Raw genomic sequence first — 22,866 nt, forward strand, 5'->3', positions numbered from 1 at the left:
TAGTTTTAGAGGGTAAAAGTTCTGGTAGAAATTCTTCAGCCAGCTCTGATCCACAGAGACAAACCCATGGACAATAACCAGTCTGTGTGACAGTAAATTACTTTCCTATTCAGTTTAATGCATTTGGTAATAAGGGATCTAAATCTTTATTCCCCTTTTCCCCATCTTGTGGCTGATGTTCAGGACCTGAACCTTATGCCAAAACATGCCTGTTTTTTTCTTCACGTGAGAGCCTGAAGTAGTCAGACTTACAACTGCAGTAGATAACCATGCTGAAGGAGGATCAGCATCTTCACAGTGCACTCAAGATTGTTTGAAGGGATACCAGGTCTGTACACAGGGCTCTGCCCACCCTGCACGAGGCAGTGCAATCCAGGCAGACGTGGCTGGGAGCTACGCAGTAGCAATACCTGCACAGAGATGCAAACACAGCCAGCCTGCCACGTGTCCAGTACAAGAAAATGATTCTTGAAATAGAAATTCTTATCTTAGCAACACGAGGATGGTGGCAGAGGCACAAAGTATCTTTTGCTGTGGAGCTGGATAGGAGATGCAATTATCTGAACTGATGGGAGACCTATTTTTTTTAACGTGGTTGCATGTTTTTATCTTCAGCCTGATGGTGGTTCCAGTCTCTGTAATATTTTTATAATTTTTGTCAGTGTCAGATATTTTATCCCCTTAAATTTTGGTTTGCCCCAGTCTTTTGGGGGCTTTGTGGCTTACACATTTGTTCTGCTTCCAATGATTGTGGATCGAGTGTGGTCTTCCTGTAGTATTTCTTTCTTGCCTGTCCAGCTTTTTTTTATTTTTTTTTCCTGGAACACCATCTACTCTTCAGCATAGTTTCTTTATAACTGGACTTTTTTTTTCTTCTCCCTTCTTGCTGGGCCATATACTAATGACCTGAAATGTTCTTTAAGTGTTTCAAAAATAAATTTGCTAAAGCACTCTCTGTGCCAAAGAGATGCTGGAAATATCAAAACAGCATTTGGGCAGCCTTTTGAACTTCGTTTTGGCTGTGTGCAAAAATCATGGGCACTTTGGGTGGAAAGGCCACTTGCAAAGCACAAGCACTAACACTGGAAGCTCCCTTTTTGGGGAAGGTGAAAGATAAGGACAGAGCAATCAGTTAAGCCAGGAAGCTGCAGGAGAAGCCAATGTAACAGCTGAGCTGTTAAAGGCCAGCAAGACGATTGTCAGCAGTGCGTTAGGACAACTGCAAATGATACAAAGGAAAGAGGAGGTACTGGAAAACCAAAGCCTTTGGCCAGTTGTAGCAGTTCGTAGAGGAGAGACTGCAGTGAACAAATGCTTCAGAGGTGAGTCTGCAGAAACACGGTGAAAGCAGCTGCTCGAGGACTAAGACCAGTTTTTAGAGAATGGGAGGTAGAATGATGGGCGGAGATGAAGTTAGAAGGAAAACGGAATGTGAAATTCAGGAGAGGGACGACTGAAGCGAAGGCAGCCAGTAGGGGGGACCCGGCAGGAGACGTGGGGATGACAGAGTGCTAGGGAAATCCTGCCAGCACACCCAAGGTCAGCCCAACCTACAGGCCAACTGCCAAGTGGATGGCAGCATGTCTGAGGCAGGGTTATGGCCATGCAGGGTTTGAAGGAGGTACAGGTGTGGGATGGCAGAGAAAGGCACGTCTGTGCAGTCCTTGTGCCCAGGAACACATTCAGGAATGTAGAAGGCAGAATTAGCAAACTTGCTGTAGTAAAAGAAAAGCAAATGAAAAGTTTTCTTTAAAAGCAGCCCTGGAAATGCTAGCCTGTGATTGTACTGAGGACGTATTCTGTGCTGCTATAATGTCTCTAGCTCCTGGGGATAAAACTTGTGCTTGGGCTACCAACTGTGCTGGTGTGTTTTGCCTTCAGACTCCTAGTGTGACCTTGTGTAAATCAAAATAATCTAAAATCTAGCTGTAGACAGCATCCATATATTTGTGCTTGCTCCTAGTTCCAAGAATGATGATTTAATACCTGCTAATTTCAGTGCATGGTAAACTTCAATCACAGAAGGTGGTTAGGAGGCTAAATATGGGCTTGGGACTCTTTTGGGAGTTGCCAAATGCATCTGGATACCAGGCTGTATTGACACCAGCTATGATCCTGGAGGTCTTCACAGACCCTCTGTGTCTTTAGATCCAGTATCACCAAGACTCAGGCCACTCAGTGCCTTGCATTCTCCCTTTTGTAAAACAAGGTCATTACACAAGGAGGATGGGGTTGAACACACCTGCTAGTAGCGCTGTGTAGGGTTATTTTAAATGAAAAGACAGAGGACTTGGGTCCAGGACATCAGCAACCCTAAACCACAGACATCTTACAGCTATGTAACTTGCCATGCACAAAGAGCCTGTGTGGGTGGGATGGGTTGGGTTGACCTCCTGGGGGAGGTACTGCCAACTCTGGGTATTTTCCTTGAAAGAAAATCCGTAGGCCTGTTTGCAGCGGGGATGAGGACTGAGGCAGGTGAAGCTGAGTGTGCTCGCACTGCAGCGTGGTCATTACTGCAGCGCCTGGGCCCAGCGGGCACGCACTCCTGCAAATTGTGGCTTGCACGAGGCAGCTCTTGTAGAGATCAGAAGCTGGAGCATGAATCAGAGGAGCCCAACTGGAGGGTGCCCCATGGGGGAGGCTGGGACCCTACCACATCCTCGTTACTGTTGACCTTGGCACGAGTGCTGCCTGCTGATGGATCGGTTACGGAGCTGGACAAGACCCTGGGGAACCACTGTATTATCTATTATCGTCCCATCAGTGTTTCCCCTGACCCCTCCCAGCTCCGCATGCCACAGGCATCAGGGAGGGAATAAATCTTTGTCTGATACTGAGAGAGAGAGGGAGATAGAGCAGGAAAAAGGAGAGATGAAAAATGTCCTTTTTATGACTCTCACAACAAAGCTGGCCACATGATTCGTAGCAAACACCTCTCTGGGAAGAGGGAGGGTGAGAACAGGGGGAATCAGCAAAAAAGCAGAGCTGCTTCTCTCCCCTGGAAGATGCCCCCGGGGAATTAATAGAGAGGGGGCACGGATGACCTTTGAAGGTAAATATATTGTGGAAGGAAACAGGCCCTTGAGCTTCAGAAAACTCACACTAGTGTCTGTGAGGCTGCCTTGTGAAATGCTCCATGCAGCACACATCCACCATGAACGGGAAGTGGAAGCATAAGTGATCTGCTGTGCTAGAGGGAGCAGCAGGGCCAGGACGTGATTAATAAGGCACTAATAGCAACCCCAGCATTTATCTATGTTCTCTTCTATTTGGGATGATCCAGGAGAGCTTGTGCTTGTAAGCCTGGGGACAACTCCTGACCTTGGTGCCTTTAGGACACTTAGGTGCCTTTAGCACTGCAGCCTAGGGCCTGGGAAGGGACTGGAGAAATGATGCCAGCTGCCCAAAGGAGCCGCATTGAGGCTGTGGGTGCAGATGGGGGGGGGGGGGTTTGCAACGGCACTTTGGGAGGCTCACAGAGCTCTGGGGATTGTCCCAGAGCATTGCAGTGATCAGTGCAGGTGAATTCAGTGTGATGGGAAGGCACCTTTGCTCCTTGGCTGTACCATCTGTGCTGTGTTTTGGGCAAGGGAACATCATGCAAGCTCTGTTCTCAGCAAAACAAAAAAACAAACAAACAAAAAAAAAGTTTGATGAAGATCTCAGTTGCAGCAAAGTGGGTGCTTTTAGAAGCAAGTAAGTTCTTGGAGTCATGGGAAGGGACTGCATGCCACTGTTCTCTCCCCTTCTGCTGCCAGACAAGCACATATCTTACAGCAAGTGCATTCCCAATTAGCAGCACTAAGAACACAGTTACGCAGGGCTTAGAGTCCAAAAGCAGAAACAACTTAAGTCCATTGACAACCATGTCATTTTTAACAGGGAGCATTGTGTTGAAACTGGTCCGCTGCGACTAGGAACAGACCTGGGCTGGGGAGCACTCACCCATGCATTTGTCTTTAACTTGCCAGTCATGAAAACTGAGTTAAATTCCCCACTTTTACCCAAATGGTTGTAACAACTCCTTAGTAATCCTAGTAATTTGATTTTGTCTATAACATGCTTTTAAAGTAAAGGGATAAATACAATCAGTCTGCATAAAAGGTAGCTATTAAGGAGAAGACAAGTTGTACAATAATAACTTTATATTAAAAGCCTTTTCCCACTACTTCTGCTGTTGTGGGGTCTGCAGATTTTCCTTAAAACTTCTGAAACGTGCCTAGACTTCTTGCAGGCAGCCATTTAACCTCCGTTTATGAAGAAATAAAGCAAAATTGATGTTGATTTTGGTCTACATTGGGGGATACTTTTGCAACATAAAAGCCCTTTTGCCTGCAATTTACAGAGCAGCCCTGTCACGTTGGTGAGGGCTGATACTGATAAAGATAAAGCTTTATAGCTGGGGCATTTGCAGCTAACAGCAAGCTAATGCTGCATTTTCATTTTGATGCAATTAATGTTAATGTCTGCTACGAAAATTGTCATTAAATACCATTTTAAAATCCATTCAATTTGCATATGCAAAGCCCATTTACTATCATGTAAAATACACGGTGCCGTTCATCATGTCTTTTCTCTAGAATTTGTAGCTGTTATTTTTCTGGTAGTGATTATTATCCAGCTCTTAAAATGAAACCTAATGTCTAGTCCAGACCTGTACAGAGCATGAAAACTGTGCTCCAGCAGCATCAGGGCTGCTTTGGAGTCCTTTTCAGAGGTTTTAGCGCTTGTTTGCGTTGGGCTTACGCTGGCTTTTCCAGACCACCATACACCCTCCAGCCTCCTGTGTGCTGCTGTAGAGGACAGGCACTCAGCCTAAGCAAGGTGCTGATGTTCTCCCCTGCAGACCCCCTGTTCACAACTACTCGGGAGAAATCAGCACGGCAGATAGCTGGGAACTGGTATGTGACAGATATGTTAGAAGTGGCAAAAGCGACCCATTTAAATACTTTATATCTTTGAACCTCAGGTGGGGGTCATGTATGCTGGGTGCTTCTTAAAAATCTTTTAGACACTGCACTGCAACCCAGTTCAGTGTGAAGACTTAAACATCCCACTGTGTTGCAAAGCAGGAGCGGGTATGTTTATGCCCTGCTAGAGGGGTTGCTGAGGGAGCAACCCTTGGGCTGTGCTAGAAGAAGCCCCTGGAAGCAGATGAGAGAGCAGGGAAAAGCTGCTTTGTGTTTATTCTGACTTACTGGAAGTTTCTGCCTGACGCATGGTGGTGAACTAACAAGTGGGAGAAAGTAGAATAAAGAACTTGAACTGATCCTTAATTGCACCAGAGTACGAACAGATAGAAATGCTGTTTGTTCTGACTCAGTATCACTTTCTGACCTGGGGAGGCCATTATTCTGGCTTGCAGATCCATGCTCCTTTAAGTCAAAGGACTGGCATTGAAAATATTTTTTAGTAGTTCCAAGCACTTGGTGTTAGAGGTAAAATAGGGATGTGCTGTGGCATGCAGACTAGATTTAGGTAGCTGTTTGTGACATGTAGGTGGAATCAGGTGGCAAAACACAGAAGTGATGCTATGATTCTTTTGCATCATGTCCAGGTTCAGGACACTTCTCTTTTGGGGGCTGTACTGGCTGAGAGATGGGGGAAGATGCAGATGAGAGAGTAGAAAGGGATAGTTCCCTTCTGAGAAGGGCCCCAATCCTTTCCCCTTACCGTGCTGGGATGCCATAAGTCATGTCTGCAGGTACTTTGGGAGGAGATCTCTTGAAGCGACTGTATTCATCGTCTTTGCGCCGTATGTCCTTGGCCTTGTAGTACAAGTTAAATTCACGGGCTGTGGTATAACCAGCCTTCAGAGCACCGCGGTTCATGGTGATGAAGTCTCGGGGCATATTCTGAGTTAAACCAGTCCTGGGCTTTATTGTGTTCCAGTGGCCTATTGCTGGAGATGGAAGGAGACATGAGGCAAAGAGAAAAAGATTAGGGTGAGCTTCTATTTGGGGAAGCAGGTTGATGCACGGTTTGTGTGTTGCACATGAGGGCCTTGTGTGGCTTGTATGCATTTTTGCCACAGCTTCACAGTGGCGTGACCTTCAACACATCTTGCCCTGATTATTTTCAGATGGGGAACTATCCCATCTGAATTAGATGTCTTCTCACTCTCCACCCTGACTGGCTCAGCAAGTCTGATTTTACGGGGGAAATAATTTCTCAGGGCATGAAGTAGAAACTCTTCTGAGTTATGAAAGTGGCCACGTGTATTGCCCTTTGCAGATGTTCTACCCTTTTCTGCTTGGGCTCTGTGTGATCCTATAAAAGTTTCCAAGATGCTAGGGAAGTGTTAGTAGTCACCAAGCATTTTTTGTGATATTAATGAAAGTGGGTGAATGTTGGATTTCTTCACCTCCAGCTTGGTGAAAAGTAATGAGGAGCACTGGGAAGGAGAGTCCCTATTAGCATTAGGACTTTGTTGCAGGTCTATGTTTTAGTGGCGTTGTCATACCTTCAGGGACTCCTCCATCTGTCCTTTCGATGTATAGCCCATATGAAAAATCAAAGCCTGGCAGGGTATAGCAGTTTCTCTGGGGCTTTCCCAGTTCTGCCTGCGGAAGAGTGAATTTAAAGGAGAAGCATAAAGACCTTGTTTGATGAGGTAAACCTCCTGAAAACAAAAATATGTAACAGAATGTGACCATGAGTGTCAGCAGTGGTTCTGGCTCCACTTGGCACAGGTTGGGATCCCAGTGTCTGGACACAAGGGAGTGCTACAGTGCAGGGAGGACTCTCAGCCATGAGGCTTCACCAGCGCTGAAGCATGAGGGATGCTGAAGTTCATAAAAGGTCATACCTGAGTTATAGTGACCTAGCCCTACTGGGAATAGGGATCTTGATTTAATATATATGGACTTGAAGTCTCCTTTTCTGGCTAATTTATCCTTTGGCTTGGGTGCCCAGCTGTGATATCTACAGGGGGAGACTGCAGCTAGACTCGACTTTCCTTTAAGTTGCTTCATTTCCAAGTTGTTCTTCTTAGAAAGCTGGCAAAAACTTCCCCAAATGCAATCACACCACCACTTCAGCCTGGGAATAATCAAGACGCAAGGCATACAGTGGGTGGGATAAGGGAGATGAAGGGGGAGCAGACCCCGGGGTTTATAGCACAGAAAAGAGAACTTGAGCTCAATAACCTCGTTTCTATTTAGTTTTAAAATGAACTCTTCCCCAGCCCATGTGTATCCCAGCCTGGTGTTGTCTGTGGGATTAACTGACCTCCCTTCACCCCTTTGTCTCTACCCTCCCATCTCCATGGTGAAGTCACTGCAGGATGTGTGTGTCTTGAAACCTTATTGCTGCTTGAAAGGGAGGCAGTGGAGGAGGGAAGGGGTGGGAGCCTGGCAGCCTGGGGCTGTGCGTTCCTGCTGGGGAGGCTGCAGCAGGGTCAGACAACAAGCCCCCTGGAGCCATGTGGCACAGTGTGGGTGCCTCAGACGGGTTATTTTCCATGGGAAGCCTGTTGGGGAGGATGGAGGGTTGTGGAAGCTGGATTGGCAGATCTTTTGGGGAAAACGGAAATGTTGAAATACTATTCTAGTGCTGCACACTGGAGCATCATTGAACACTGGCATTGAAGTGACTGTTATGCTCCAGAGTGAACGCTGGATCAGGAGGTGCTGAATCAAATGTAGTGCTTTCTGCAGGGACAGACTGTAGCTGAAAATGATCCACTTCAAACTCGTCACTATGGCAGGCCGAGGCTGGACAGCAGTCGGTAAGGGATGCAGCTGCCTACTGGAGCTCCTTGTACAGGAACATTGTCCAAACCCAAATTTACGTTCTGCTCCCAGCTAGCCTTGCACAAACCTTGGCTGGGGCCTTGGACCATCCCCAGCTCTCCTGTATGCTGCCAGCCTGGTGGCCCCTTTGCAGTGTGCCGTAAAGGGCACTCAGTGGGTGTGCACGATGCTGCGGCACAGCTCGAGCTCTTTCTGCATCACCCTCAGCTCAGGCAAAGCTCTCACCGAGCTTGTTTTGCCTGAATAGCGAGGGCTAAAGGCCTGCCCAAACAGGCACCTGTCCAGAGCGCTTTGTGCTGAGGTCTCTAAAAGTTGCTCATAATTCCTCAAACTTTTTGCCTGGAGCCATTTTTTTGTACGTTGTCAGTTTGGTATTTCTCAGCTCCCACCTCTACACGCCACTATGCAAAGACTTAAAAGCACGCAGAGGCTGCAGACAACATGCTGTGGGCACTGGGCTCCTCACCAGCACGTCCAGGGGCGAGATGGTGCCTGCATTTGCTTCCCAGGTCTGTGAGGGTCACATTAAATTCACCTGCTTGTGACACTATAAAACAGGTGTGGTGTCCATGTGACTCTCAGGAGCATAAGTTCACCAGAAAATGAGTTTTCTGGACTTGCTAGACTTGCATAGACTTAAACTCTATCAGCTTCCTTGCCCTGCATGAGCCTACAGATAGTTTGATGTCAGCAGATGTTAGTAATGAGCTTTTTGAAGGCAATCAAATGAGTAACCTGAAGGAATCTGTGCATGAAGTGGCTGCTTCCCCCCCAGCTACCTCCTGCAAAACTCTGGCAGGGGAAGGGGACCGTCCCTTGCAGATGTGTCCAGCACTGAGCACAATGGGAGCGAGTGGGCTTTTAGTGCTACTGCAATTGAAATATCACACGGCAGCGCTAAACCATATGTGCATGCTGCGTGTGAGTTAGGGAGCTCACGCAAAAGGCATAAACTGGTGCCAGAAATGATAAAGGAGCTTTCACTGTTGATCTATTTCTCCTGTATTTACAGGCATTTGTACAGGAGCTATTTTTAGGTTGGTTGTCACTCATGTACCAGGGAAATCGTACAGAGCTCTTCAGAGGCACGAGGAAAGGCTGTTTCCCGGGGTCACGTTCTGATACTGGATCTAAGTGAGGCCAGAAATCTGCTGCTACGAGGAAGGTGTGGCAGGTGGGAGAAAATCTCGAAGAAACTGCAGGAAAGGAGAGGTTTGTAATCTGTGGCAAAGTGGCTTCCAGACCTTTGAACGCAGAACTGTGTAGAACAGAAGAAATTACAGCATTTAAAGGTTCCCTTTTGCACGGCACCTGAAGTTAACACAGTTGGGTATTTACTCTGTTGCAAAATGAATGCACGCTGTTTCTTTTTATGATTGGGTGGCGTTTTACAGTCACTTTGCGCTGAATAAATAACGCCAAAGGTGCTGGGTAATTAATTAAAGAAGAAAAAAATCTGGTCCAATATGTTGAACATGGAGGGAACCTGTGACTGAAGCAAACCAATAGGCTCAGAGGAGAGGACTCCGCATGCCAAGAATTTTTTTACCCACAAAGGCAAAGAATGGGGAGGATGTAGCAGGAATGAATCTTGTTGAGTGTAATCAAAGATTAGTCTCTCTCATTCATAAATTAGCAAAATGCTGCTGCAGCATCGCAGGCTGGTTCCATTTGTTTGTCCTCAGGCAGTGTCGGTGTGCTGTGCCACAGAGCGGTGGTGGGAGAGAGCCAAAGTTGGTGCAGAAGGTCCTTTTTTCTTCCCCAGCTCCAGCACTGTTTGCTGTGTTCAGGTTTAGACTGTCACAAAGCTGCTTGGCTGGAATACAGATCTGTCTGACAGCTGTGCCCATCAGCAGACAACTTCATTAAACCTCATTAAGATGTCATTTCTCTGCCTTATTTCCCACCTCTTGGCTCTAATTAAAACCGTCTCTCTCTGCATCCCAGGCGGTCCTAATTTTCTCTGGGTACCTTCTGCAAGTTTTCTCCCTTTACGACCTCAGTGAGGAAAACCAGGCATCTTAAATACTGTTTATCCAGCTCATTCAGAAGAGACAACTCTAGGCTTTCTCCTGAAGCATTCCCAGCGTATCCTGCAGAGATCACCACCTCCTAGGGCTGCAAGAGATGTGTGCTGAGGCTTTGTTTGCTCTCTAAAACTGTCTTCAAGGACTCAGCTAATGCATCCTTTCCCCTTGAGCCGGGTAATTGTCATTTTTTGAACCAGGTGTGTGTCTTGTGCTCGGAGAGAGCTGCTCCCAGTCTGTCTGCAGTGCAGTGGTGGTGTTTGGGCAGTGGGATACCCTGCTCGGCTGAAGAGCAGTGTTGGGTGTATCGAGCTCTCTGGCCCTTCCCGGGTAGGCTCTGATTTCTGCCGCCTCAGATTTGTTTGAGTGTCTGAGGGTATTGGAGAACATTTCTGCGGAGCAAAAGGAGGGCTTGGAAATGGGTCTGTTTGCAAAAGGTAGGTGAGTTGCAAAGGTGCATCAAAGGACAAAAACTTTTAAGGATTACAGGTTTTGTTGCAAGCCTCCTGTGTTTTGTCCTCTGGTATTTATGATCATCAACACATTTCATTAATTTTCTACAGATGACCGAGACTCTGAGAGGGGTAAGGCACCTGCCTGTGTACAGAGGGGTACAGCAAGAGATGGAGACACGGATTTTTAATCCCTGCATCTCACGCAGCCCTTAGCTGGGAGGGGATGCTGGGCAGATCCATGAATCCCTTCTGCTCCAGTTCATCCAGGGCCGCCCTGTCCCTCCTCCATGGCTCTGTCCTGGGGGGAGCCTGCAAACCCTATACCGGTGCATTTCCAACCCACCAGGCCTTGCTTCCTTCCCTACCTTCTGTTCCACTTTTCATTATACCCCCTTGTACAGTAAAGCCTCCCGTCACGCTGCCATTACTATTATTATTGCAGATTTACTGCACTTGCAGAGTGAAGTGATTGCGGTGACAAGGCCCAGCATTTTTCCCTCCTTCCCCCCGCGACAGCTTGAAATCAAGCCCTTCATTTGCATTTACATGATCTTGCTGTGCAGCTTATGAGATCGGGAGATTTATTTGCTACTTAGCTTGATGTTTGATTACACTCTAAGAAGGCAGTGAGCTACAAAGTGCAGGGATACATCAGAACGGAGCTACTGAAAGCCTCTGGGGGACAGTAACTCAACATCAGGTTTAGGTAGATGAGAAAGGGAATGTTCAGTGTTTTGAGAAAGGCAAATTTGATCAGTTTTTTAAAGGTGGAGGGAAAAAACTTATTTTCCATCTCTCTCAGAAATGGTCGGGAAAATCAGAATATTAAAAGCACATGAAAATCTACATTTGTTAGTGCAGAAGAAATCCTAGCAGGGGCTGGCGGCTGCTGGGTGGTATGCTGCTAACCGCCTGCAACTTCCACTCCCAGGAAGATTATTAATAATAAGTTGGCACTTATCTTTGAAGCTTTTCATAAACATTAAAGGTCAAAGTCAAAGGAAGTTGTGATTGATGAAGGACCACAAAATCTGGCCCTGAGTTATTAAACTTCAGAATGCGTTACTGAGCAATAATCCTGCTGTGATAGCTGGGGAAACTGAGGCAGGGGATTAATGTGCCCATGTCTGACAGCAGAGGGAATGGAGCTTGGATCAGGGAAAACAGGACTGCGGATTGTGCCCTGTGTTCAGAGTGGGAGACCAAATTATTAGTCTCCCACAACGGTGTGTGGGCCTTCCAGAGGAAAGGGCAATGCTTGGGCAAAAGGCTCTCATTGGAATTATCTGGGAGTAATGCTCAGGGATCTGATATCAAGGCTCCTTTCACTACAAGTACTCCAGATAGGGTAGAGATGCTGCTAATCCAGGATACATCTACATGTTCAGTGTGCACTAATCTGTGCTCCTGACCGATCCACACTTGGAACGCCAGCCTTATTAGACAGAAACCTTCTTGTCTCAGGTCTAAATGTGAAAGATTTTCCCCTCCAGAAGCTATGTTTTGCACAAGGCTGGCAGCAGGAGCTTGTGAGGACGGATGGGACACAGGTGGCCCCCCCGCTGGGTTAGGCACCAGTGGCACAGAGGGGCTGCAATGGGCGCTGCCACCCCAGGGTTTTACCCACGCAACACCAGCTGGCCCCATCCCCTCTTCCTTTTTGCTCTCCTGCTCGAGGGCAGGACCCAGCCTAGCGGGGTGGAATTACCAAAAACTAAGGGTTGTCCGTGAGGGTTCCTGATACAGAAGAACAGATCTGAGGAAAGACACCCGCTCTCCGGTACAGTAGCTTCACATGTGAACTGTTTGTAGTTCGCTTTGTCTTGAAAATTGCCGTGAGATATGCTATTACAATTAATCATTAAAGACTTAAGGAAGAGTATACCCCATTACATAAAAGACTCCGGCGATGATCTTTATCCAACTTGTAAAATGGGCAGACTTGATGCGACTGAATAATTTTCCTCTCATCTGCACAAAATCATGAATGCTAGTCATACTTCGAGCCTGAAGTGAACACTGTGAGACCAGCCTATAATTACCAAAATAGAAAAAAAGAACAGCGTTTCCTAATGAATGACAAGCCACTAGGTGGAAATCTAATTTGGTCTAATTAAGCAGCCTTTGTGAGGATTTGTCTTTAGATGAAAAGAGGGAGCCAAAGAGATCTAAATGCAAATGAACTCTATCATTTTGGTTTTAAAGGGCCAGACAGATAGAAAAGTATTTGCTTGCACAACACTTTAATTTGTCTTCAATGGGCGTATTCACCTTCTAGGTTTCCCCTGAAAAATCTTATTTGCTCCCCAATTCTGGGACTCTGAGCACTAGTCACTGCTTGAGTTAGAATACAGTGTGCTGTTAGAGGGACAATATTAACAGTAGGGTATGAGAAATGTTAAAATTTTCTTTCTCTGTAACAGGGTTGCTTCTTTCTGCTACTTGAAAATGGTTTTGGAAAAAATCATCCTCTTTGCTAGGGAGTGAGATCCCAGGTCTGCCACTTTTGGTGTGTGGCACAATATAATTCTGGGGTCTTTGGGGGCACCTACTGGACCCTGAGCTCTTCCTCAGTGCATCTGTGTCAGTATGAATTACTTCAGCACTGATAAATCACCGCCACCTTGCCCAGTTGTGCTATTTCTGCTGATTCTGCTGACAGTCTCAATGCTGGGAGCAGGCAGCGCAGGTACAGCCCCAAAGGCTGCGACTTGCTGAGGTGTTTGACCGTAATTGAGATGGAAATATTGAAAACGATCTTCTCCTGCTCTATTAAATCTGCTCCTGACTCAAAGATAAATTTGTGTCTGTGTAAGGTTTCATGCCAGCGCTGAAGGTCAAAGCAGCATACGTGTTTCTGTAGTGGGTGTCACCGCTTGTGAAGTTCACATCGGCCTCTGCTTGCTCGCAAGCCCCAAAGAAGCAGCGTGCTCTGTAGTCATGAGACAAAGCTGCTGGCAGGAAGGATGCATTATTTGGGCTAAACGAAGATGGGTACAGCTCACAGCTACTGCTAGACTGAGATCTTACCTGTACCTGATCTTCTGAGCTACAGCTACCTCTCCTCTCTAAGAGGAGGAATGAGCCTGAGATGGACGTGAGCATGTGTGGGGAACACAGCAGAGAGGTTTGGTACAGGAAAGGTTCTGCTTTGTCACCTGGCACGGGGTAGCCCTGCAGCAGTTGAATGGTGAGAGAAGTCTGAGATGATGAAGGTGGTGTGTATAGATGGATCAGAGTGGGAAAACCAGTGGAGTAATTCTGTCTCCAGCATGGCAGCAGCTCTGGGAGCTTTGTGGAGAATGTGGGCAGAGAAGCGAGAGGCATATAGCTTTTTTATTATTAATCTCTTTTACCCTCTTTGCATTTCTCTTTCCAGAGAGATGAGGGGCCTCCAGACAGTGGTTGAAAGGATGTAGCTGGGTTGCTTCTTCCTGAAGGACCACAGCCTTGGGGATCTTCGCTGTATTGTAAACCGAGATCAAATTCCGCCAGAGAATGCTTTTGCTCAGGTTCTGTTGACTTCAGTAGGAGCACTGGGGTTTAGATGAGAACAGGATTTGGGTTATTTGACTGAGAGAACATTCTATAAATGTTAAAGAGATGGGATGGCGTGTTAAATGTAAACTTTCCTTCCCCTTCAATCAGTTACGACCTTTTCTCTGTGCTTTCTCCTTAGTATTATCTATTCCATAAGCCTCCCCATCTGCTACTCTGAGAAAAGATCCCTTTATGTTCTCAAGGCCAGATGTTGTGCTGGACAAACTCAAACAACTCAACTCAGTGAAGCTGTTCCTTCAGCTCTGTACAGGTAGGTTTTAATTTCTTCCTCCTGAATTTCTTTGGTTGCTATTGAACATATTAGGCAAAATGCTGCCAGCATAGCATCCATATAGCCCCAATGACATTAAAGGAGTTGAATGCAAATGAGAGTGTGACTCTGGGCCTTCTGCAGCAGAACAAACATGGCCAAATTCCAAGTATGGCAGCATAGTTCCTCTGTGGCATAGCTATCTGATCTTAGGACCAAATTTAATCCCTGGCTGCAAATGAGATGTTGGCTGCCTTGAGAGCTACCCGTCACTTCACAGCAGAATTTGCCTGAAGTCGATGTGCTTGTGATTCCACCCAGGACAAAATATTGAAGTATTTCAGACTTACAGACAACTTGTAAAATTTGGGCAACCCCTTGGTTTAGGAATTTCTTTGCTTTCACTCATGGAGAAACTCTAATCTCTGATCATAGATGCAGGAACTTCCCACCTTGTCACCTCATGTACAGAATAATCTCCCATTTTCATTAGAGAATAGATAAAAGTTTTTTGCTGTTTAAAAAAAGGATGCTGTTTCTTTAATGTAATAAAACCTCAGCAGGACAGAATGTCTTTAGTAGACTATCCCCCAGTATTCCCATAAGAAATCAAATATAATCCTATTTAAGAAGCTTTAAATAATTTTGAGCTTTCATATTGACTTATTAAAATGCAGCTTAAAAAACGCCTTCCTTGCAATCCCTTTACAAGGGTCAGGGATATAAAATTTGAAGAAATATGATTAGTAGATCAGTTGGAAAGATATATGCAGCAGCTTCCAATTTTATTATTTAAAATGCCTTTTAGAAGAAAAGGTGATTCAGTAAAAAGTGTCACCACCTTGCTGAAGGGATGAGTCCCCTGGCTTTCCAGCCCTGTCTCCTGTCTACAGTGCCCAAAACATTTGCTGGGCTTTTCTGAGACCTGAAGAGCACTTGCAGCTGGGAGTGAAGAGTTGCTTTATGTCCTCATATTGCAGCAAAACAGGGGCTTATCAGGCTCTAAGCACGGCAGTAGAACTTGTGCCTATCCACTGTTTGGTGCAGAAGACAGTGAAGGTAATAAAGATGCAAATCTGCCACAAAGGCATTGCAGAGCTGTTGTGAGCATGGGTACAGTTAGGCCCATACTGCCTCTTATTGTCTGGAAACTTTAAGGCAAGAAGAGCTCCCGTAAACTTTCAGATTTTGGTTGGAGTGGGACGAGCCTCTTCATTTTCTAAACGTTACATGCCCAATTACAAAATCAGAAGATGAAATAGGGATGTTGCTCTGCTGACCCAAACTCTTTGCAGGGTGAATTGTGTCTTGTCAGAGCGGTGACTGTGGACTCCACCAATATGTCCCGAGCATCCTGGCACAAATCTCCATCCAACACTTTTCAGTTCCCCATGTTCAGTCCTGTTGACTTGGGAGGCATGCGAATTGTAACCAAGAGCATTTTGGGCACATTGCTAGAAAAAATTAGCTTAAAGGTGCTCAGCAGAGAAAATTGAGTCAGTTACAAGTTGTCCTGAGCTTCGGCTCCACAGTTCTCCTGGGATTAGCAGGGTTGTACGGATGTACATGATGAGACAATTTGACCCCCACTCTTGAAGTATATTAAATACAGTGAAGACCCAAATTGTGCTGTCAGTTAGACAGAACTCCTATTAAGCACGGAGGGTCTTGTGCTACTGCAAGAATCTGCCCAAGTCATTTGCTCTGTCCTACAGCAAAATGTATTCAACATGCTGAAATTAAACCGCAAAACCTAGTGAGCAAAATCACACCCTGCCCATTACACTTACAGCCAGTTACTGTGAAATTCTAATGTGTCAGACTCTTTCTCTGGGAAATAAGGTAGCTAATAACTTTACTCCTGCCTAAGGCTGGACTTTGGTCAAGGCTGTCAAGGCTTCTATGATTTTCATGTGTTTTTGAAAAAATACCCGTGATTCTGACACATTGGGACTTGCGTGTGAGCAAGCAGGGAGCTGTAATAGCTCAACTTCCCCAAGAGCTGCAGAGTTCAACCTTGGGCTCTCTGCATGACAAATACCAGAGGGTCCTGAGCCCTCGAGATCTTCAGCTCCCAATGAAGTCAATGGCAGTCAAGCGTGATCGGCTGCTGGTAGGATCTTGGCCAGAGTATTCTCTTGTGGCAGGAAAAGCAGTGACACCAAAGGCAAGACCAGCAAATGCTGGTGAGAGCCTTAGTGCCCTAAGGAGTTGTCATGAGTTTTTTTTTCTTGCCCTGATTCCTAATCCTGCCCAGATTCCTAATTTTCTCCATTTACGACAATAATAGTTAAACTAGGCTGAAGCAGCACTGGAAAGTTGCTGCTGGGTAAGGAGTTACTGTTGCCCATGGCCTGGTCTTATCAATGGCACTAAAAATATGGCAAAAGTAGTTTGGCTTACAAATTAGTGTTCATCTTTATATATATGGATTTCCACAAAATTCCCTTTAATCCTATATCTGATTCTTTGACTGCTTTCCCTACCAAATCTTCTCAATACAATCTCTGCTCTGCTCTGTTTTTCTTCTCAATCCCATACTTTTTTTGCAAGGCTGAAACATAAGGGGTCAGATACGGCTCAGGCGACGTACACAAGTAGCCCAATTACTTTCAAAGGGGCTACTCTTGTGAGGCAAGAAAGAGTTGGCTCTGAAAATTCACTTCATAATTGCACCATATTTGCTAAATCAGATGTTTTATGTGCTTAAGAATTCTCTATGTTCCCTTCTTACTCAGCCATTACAAAAGGATCCTGCTCTGCTGGAGTTCTGACCCATATTTTCAGTGCTGCAGTCCAAATTTGGTTGCTAAAAGGTAAAGGCAAAAATCTGTCTCCTCACATCTCTCCCAACCCCTGTTCAGCTGCTGTGGTATTTCCCTTCATTATGCTGCTGCCTCAGACTGTAAACCTCTCTAATTTCCTACATCGCAGCTATTTATTTAAATGCTAACTCGCATTATGAAGTGATAATCCACAAGCGCAGGAGATAATTTATGAAGCATTTAAATTAAGAGGAGCAGCTAATTGGGAGCATGTGTCTTATAAGCCTTGCTAACACCAGAAAACTACAAATTAGGGAGAAAATGGAAGATATTTTTATCTTGCTTTTCTTTTGTAATGCACTGAGGAAAAATATTACCATACATCACACAAACACTGCCGTTCACAGAAGTCTTCTTTTCTGTTGTTAGCTTCGCAGCTAGTGTAACGCACAATGTTCTCGTTATTACAAATTCCTCATTATAACACAAAATAATCTTTGCTCTCAGAGAAGGCGGAATGAGGTGGGGTTGTCTGTCTCCAAATAAAGTGGAATAAATTTCCTAAGGAAGGTCCCTTCCCAGCTACACGTGTTAATTTAAAAGAGCAAAGACTCCCTTGTTATGTAGGGATGTTAAAATGCATTTAATTTAGGACTGCATCATGCTGTAAGCTTTATAGGTTTGTGTTGAAATGAGAATGAGCGTAAATGGCTGTGAATCAGGGAAAAGAAAATACGCTATGGCCACAGGGCCAGAGAGAATGTACTTGGGATGGTCTGTGCAGATTTCTGTGCCAAAGTCACAAACTTCAGTTTTTTAGTGGTGTTTTAGTCATAGCAACAACTACTAACCTGAATTTGAGTACTGACGTGCCCCGTGATGTGCAATTCCTGGCATACAGCTGTGTGACAGAGGCTGCTGGAAAGGGGTGGTGGGGAAAAAGAAGGGTTTCAACACTAAGCCAAAGCAACCCCACCTGGAGGAAGGGGGAGGCAGTAACCATCCCCACCTCAAAGCTGACAACCATGCACCAGAATCCCTGGTTCTTTGGGGCTTTTTTCTCAAGGGGTAAGCGGCAGCGCTGTCCTCAATAGGCAGTTGCCTTTCCCCGAAATCAGAATGCCACTTCGGCTGCTTTTTTGGTTGCTGGTGCTTTAATCGCAAGAAATGGCTGGAACGTTCTCCCGGAGGAGCAAGAGGGTTTTTGTGCTCCCCAAAGAGCATCCAGATGATTGTGCAATGCAGTCAGGAGAGAAGTGGAGATATTTAGAAAGCTGTCAGCAAGGACTGTCTTAATATACAGTTGCTGAAGGGTGGGAGAGAACAACTTTAGAGTAGTTTCCAGTACGACTGTGTTAGATGTTTAGTTAGGATCCTCCTTTACTAGGCAACCGATTTCTTGTGGGTCCCTTGGGTGGCTACTGGAGACAGATTTGCTGTTAGAGTAAAATATTGCGCACACACCCTGCCTTGCAGGGTGCCCGTGAGTGGCGGCGAGGTCCCTCCATGGCAGGATGCTCTGGAAGTGTGTGAGGATTCAGCCCCCACATGTGACTGCAGGAGTCTGCTGTGTGTCTAGAAAATACCCCGCTTTAATATCTGCATTTGTGTTTCTGCTCTTACAAATCTCCCTTTACGTATATCCTGTCAAAAGCAGTCAGCAAACAGGCTCTGGCGTTATTGGAGTTGCTCCTCAACTCGAAGGAAGCCATAAATCTGAAACTTCAATCATATCTTTATGATCATTCAGCAAACAGAGATGGAGGATTTATTCAACATGGGATAGCAAAGGGGAAACTGCAGGGGGTTATTGCAGGAGATATTGGTTTAGCTAAGGCAGAACTGCTCCCTCGGGCCTCTCTACGGCCGAGCCAATGAACAATGGCACCAATGACAATAACAAGGCAATTATGGGGAAGAGGGTGAGGAGGGGGTAATGCTTTGTTAAAGATATAGGTAAGATTCCAGCATGGTGTCTCTTTTGTGTGCTTTCAAAACTAAAGGATGGCGCGTCTGCCTGGGGTGGTCTTATTAGGAGCTGGTGATCCTAAAAACACAGCAAGTGCTTAAAAGAGCTTCTAGCTTGTGCGTGATTGTGCTGCTCTTAGAAGGCTATGAAAATTTCCTTCCTAATCAAATAGGGCTGGCAATAGGTTCCTCTAATCCATCCTGCACCCCAGGGCAGGAGATAAGTACCTAAATCTCTGCTGGCAGAGGTTTGTCTCTCTGGCCATAGTTAATGTTGGGTTTTCTGCATTTAGGGCTAATGCTTGTTCCTGGGAGGGGGTTCAGGGCACCTCCCCTTGCTGGGGGGTTGCTCAGGCTTTCACCCCAGGCTGGCTTTGGTGTTATGCCACAAATACTACAGCAGCCCTTTGGCCAACATGACCTGGTAGGGCTGTTTTGAGATTGCTCGGTGACCTGCTGCCCAGCCTTGCACTGTTCTCGGCTTCATATTTTATTTTATTTTTTTTATGTAGCCAACACTTAAAAGCCTGATGAGAAAATGAAGCCCAATCCTTAAGGCTCAAATACAGCATGACTTTGAATGCCATGAGCTGGTGCAGCAGCACTGGTTCTCATGGGGCTCAAGCTGGGGCAGCACCAGAGGGGGGATCCTGTGGTGCAACCTGCCCTCAATGCATGGTGATGCTGGGGTTGGCCATGAGCAGGGGCCTCCAGCAACAAAGTTGTCCAAGTGCAAGCTGGAAACACACAAGCTTTGGCACCACGGGGTGGAAATGTTCATAGGAGAGCTGGATCCTGCTGCTGCCGCCAATCTGCATCTTTGCAAAGTGTGTTAGACAAATGTCTCTTAAAAAAAAGAAATGCAGTGGTGCAAAAGCAGGAAATAAGTGATCCATCCCACCTGTCCTGCCTCCCCTCCCATTCTGCTGGCAATTTTTCCTTTCCCCCCCTTCCCCTGTGAGCCTCTGAGCAGTTTGTTTTTGCCTGCAGAAGGAAGCTTGAAATATTGCAGAGGGGGTACAGGCAGCGCTCCCTGCGGCCTTGCCCCTGATGGCACGAATGCAGACATAAAATAACCCAGCGCCATCAGTAACCTGTCGCCAAAGCCCCACTACGAGGTGAGAGTTTTCCTCCCTGCCGTGGCTGTTAGCTGCAATGTATTTCTCCCTGCACTAAGCACCGTCTTTCCCAGGGCTGCATTACAATGATTTATAAACCCCATTTCTGTGGAAAACTAATAGATCAAAGTGAGGAGAAGGAAAAGGAGACATGAGCAGCTGGAAGAAGATATTGAAGCATGAAACAAAAACAGAAATGAAAAACTAGTTTGTGGCACTAGTGAGTTGTTCTGTGCTGCACTTCTATTATTGAAAAATAATAGGGGAATCTGTATTTTAATCCATTTTTTAAGAGCCATTCAAGTAATCTGACTAGGTCTTCCTAGAGCCAGCTTGCTTTTGTGTATTTGTGCATCTCTTACAGAACCAAGCGCTTCTTGCTGTTTAGCCCTTCCATGTCTATTCATTGTTAGAACTTCTATGTTTTGGACAGTCTCTGGATTTTCTAAGAGGTTAGAAAGCATTGCATGGGGAATCGATGCTTGGCTGGACCTCAGCCTGGGATGTGCTTGATCCTGAGCTGGGTTTTACAAAGGGACATCGTGGGCTGGGACTGGGGCAGCCAGTAAGGTGCTCAGCCTTTGTTTTGGTTTCCTCTGCTGTACACTGGGGATAAACAGATGAGATTTCAAGTGTAATTCTCAGTATCAGTCGAGTTGCATCCTGACTGAATTGAGCCAGGAGTACAGACCCATGCTCATCCTAGTTTTACAATGATTAATGCATTAGTGTTTGTAAGAGCTTTTGAGATAGGAAGCTAATTGGGCTTTTGTGTGTGTTCTGCCTGTCTGCTTCAGCCGCCAGACATCCCTGACTTCAGACATAGGCAGTGGTGGAGAATTATTATGAAAACAACCATAATCCTTAGTACTTGTGCAGCACTTAATATAAAAAGTTTGTGTATGAGCCTTATATCTACAATTTCCGCACATGATGCATATATAAGTGAAAACGTTACACACAGTACATGAAATGCACTGAATAGGCCAAAAAACAGATTTGGTGGAAAACAGACGTGTGTGGTAAGACTGCAGGGGCTTTTGTAAAAGGCTGTACAGAGCCAGGAGATAGAAGCTGCTGAACTATCCTTAGGTATGCTCAAAACTTACGAGGTTTGCAGGTTTCCGTTCAAAGTATTTTCTCTACATTCCTATTGCTTGTTTTGTTTTCACTTTCTGTGGCAATTTTCTGTTGCCAGTTAATGCTGCAGTGTCGTGTTGACTTTACGCTGGCTGTTTTACCTTGGTTCCTGATTTCTGTTGTATCCTTTGGTGCTGGTAAAGCAGTGTTCCTGGGGGAAAGCAGGTGCAGGGATATGTTCACAGCCATGTATAATTGATACTTCTCGCAGATAACAGAGGAAGCAAGCACGTATTAAATGGGCTAGTGTGACTGCTCTGCACAAGGAAACTGCACTTGTTCACCCAGGAATGGCACGGGCAACGAGGTGTATTTTCCTTTTGGTGACTTGCAAAAACATGGCCTGGAGAAGAAACGCCTAGGATGGAGTTCAGGAGTGAACATCCATGATGTAATCTGCTTTCAGCTACGCTTCATGACTACCAATAAGTGAGCTAAATGCTGCGATTTGCAAGTTCAGCACTGGCCCATTAAATCAGTATGAGATAACCAACATCCGCACAGCTGAGACTAGCTTTTGGCTCAAGGCTCTGATCAGTAAGGGCTGAGTTAACATGAAAATACTGCTCTTGATTTTTGCTCACACCCCTCTGTGATGCAATTTAACACCATACTCAAAAATATTTCAAACCAGAGGTCATCTTATTAAGACATTTGCTCCCTCCCTCCTTTTGGCTACACAGCCCCAAGCAAATGCTGCTCCACTGAGCTGTGATTCTGGTGCTAGTGGCGTAGCTGGTGCCTGGCACGGTGGCACACCAGGCAGATGCTGAAGCCCTGTTCTCACTGCCTGGATCCTGTCTGTTTCTGACCAGAGTCTATAATGCAGCTGCATCTTCCCTAGACCTTGCACTGGTAGTTGCAGACCGCATTCCCAGTTACTACAGGCAGAAAAAGCTGTCCGTGCTCTAACAGCTATTGTAACCATCCTAAAACTATGACAGCATCTTTCTTCTGACTCCCTATGGCCTAGCCAGTCTTTACTCTTCTTCTGTTCCCTGTCTGCAGAGAGAGCTCGCAAGATGAAAGACAGCTAGGAAGGTAGGGAGAGCTGAATGTGGACTAAGAGCTGCCAGAGGAATATGAGAGGAGAATTTTGCCCTATAAGCTTTAATAAGGTGGTGGGTTAAGAGAAATGCAGCTAGGGAGAAAAATGGGGAATTTTCTTTCTCCAAATGGGCACTGCTTCAGTTTGTAAAAGCACCAGGGATTCCCCATGTGGCTTAATTTATTATTTTCCCACTCGTTAAATGCCAAAACAATAAAGCAAAATCTATTGTTAGCTTTAAAATGCAGATGATTTGCATATGGCTGTGATAGTCCTACTGCTGCCTTCATTTAAACTCAGTAAGCCAAGGTACCTTTAAAAATTATGACTTGTTTTACATTTAATATACTGAACTATGTTAACATAATATTAAGGGGCTGACTTCACAGCTTAATTGCTGATCACGTAGAAGGCTGCTTTAGCAGAAGCATTAGCCTAGCAGTGCGGTAAGGCCTGATGTGGCAGGCTGGAATAGCAGGCTGCACAAAGGGGCCGCAAGCTGCTCTTTTGCTGGTGCAATGCCCTCCCGAGAGCACCCTAGAAACCCAGAATAACTACTCCAATCTTGGTTCACTCACTTGTGCTAGAAAGTATATGGTGCCCTATTGCAGAGCAGTGCCTGCGTGATACAAACAGGATGTAACTGCACGTGTAAAAAGTCATATTGGAAAATCAGTTTTCTGTTCGGTAAAGTTTTGTAGAAGGGAATGAAAATCCTATTTCCTGGCAGAGCTGAACATGTACTTTACTTTCCAGCACTGGGTCTCCAAGGTTGCA

The 22,866-nt window shown here is 45.7% G+C and overlaps 1 protein-coding gene across 1 annotated transcript in view; it reads right to left on the reverse strand.

Moving 5' to 3' along the window:
- Positions 1 to 22,866, reverse strand: part of CFAP77 (cilia and flagella associated protein 77) — a 61,065-nt gene that overhangs the window by 18,770 nt on the left and 19,429 nt on the right. Inside the window, exons 2-3 of the mRNA XM_048054326.2 lie at positions 6,467 to 6,566; positions 5,677 to 5,905 (exon numbers count right to left, since the gene is read on the reverse strand). Of these exons, the coding sequence (XP_047910283.2) occupies positions 5,677 to 5,905; positions 6,467 to 6,566 (329 nt within the window). The remainder of the gene's footprint in view (positions 1 to 5,676; positions 5,906 to 6,466; positions 6,567 to 22,866) is intronic.

The sequence above is a fragment of the Anser cygnoides genome, chromosome 20 (assembly GCF_040182565.1).
Source record: "Anser cygnoides isolate HZ-2024a breed goose chromosome 20, Taihu_goose_T2T_genome, whole genome shotgun sequence".
NCBI classification, from domain to species: domain Eukaryota; kingdom Metazoa; phylum Chordata; class Aves; order Anseriformes; family Anatidae; genus Anser; species Anser cygnoides.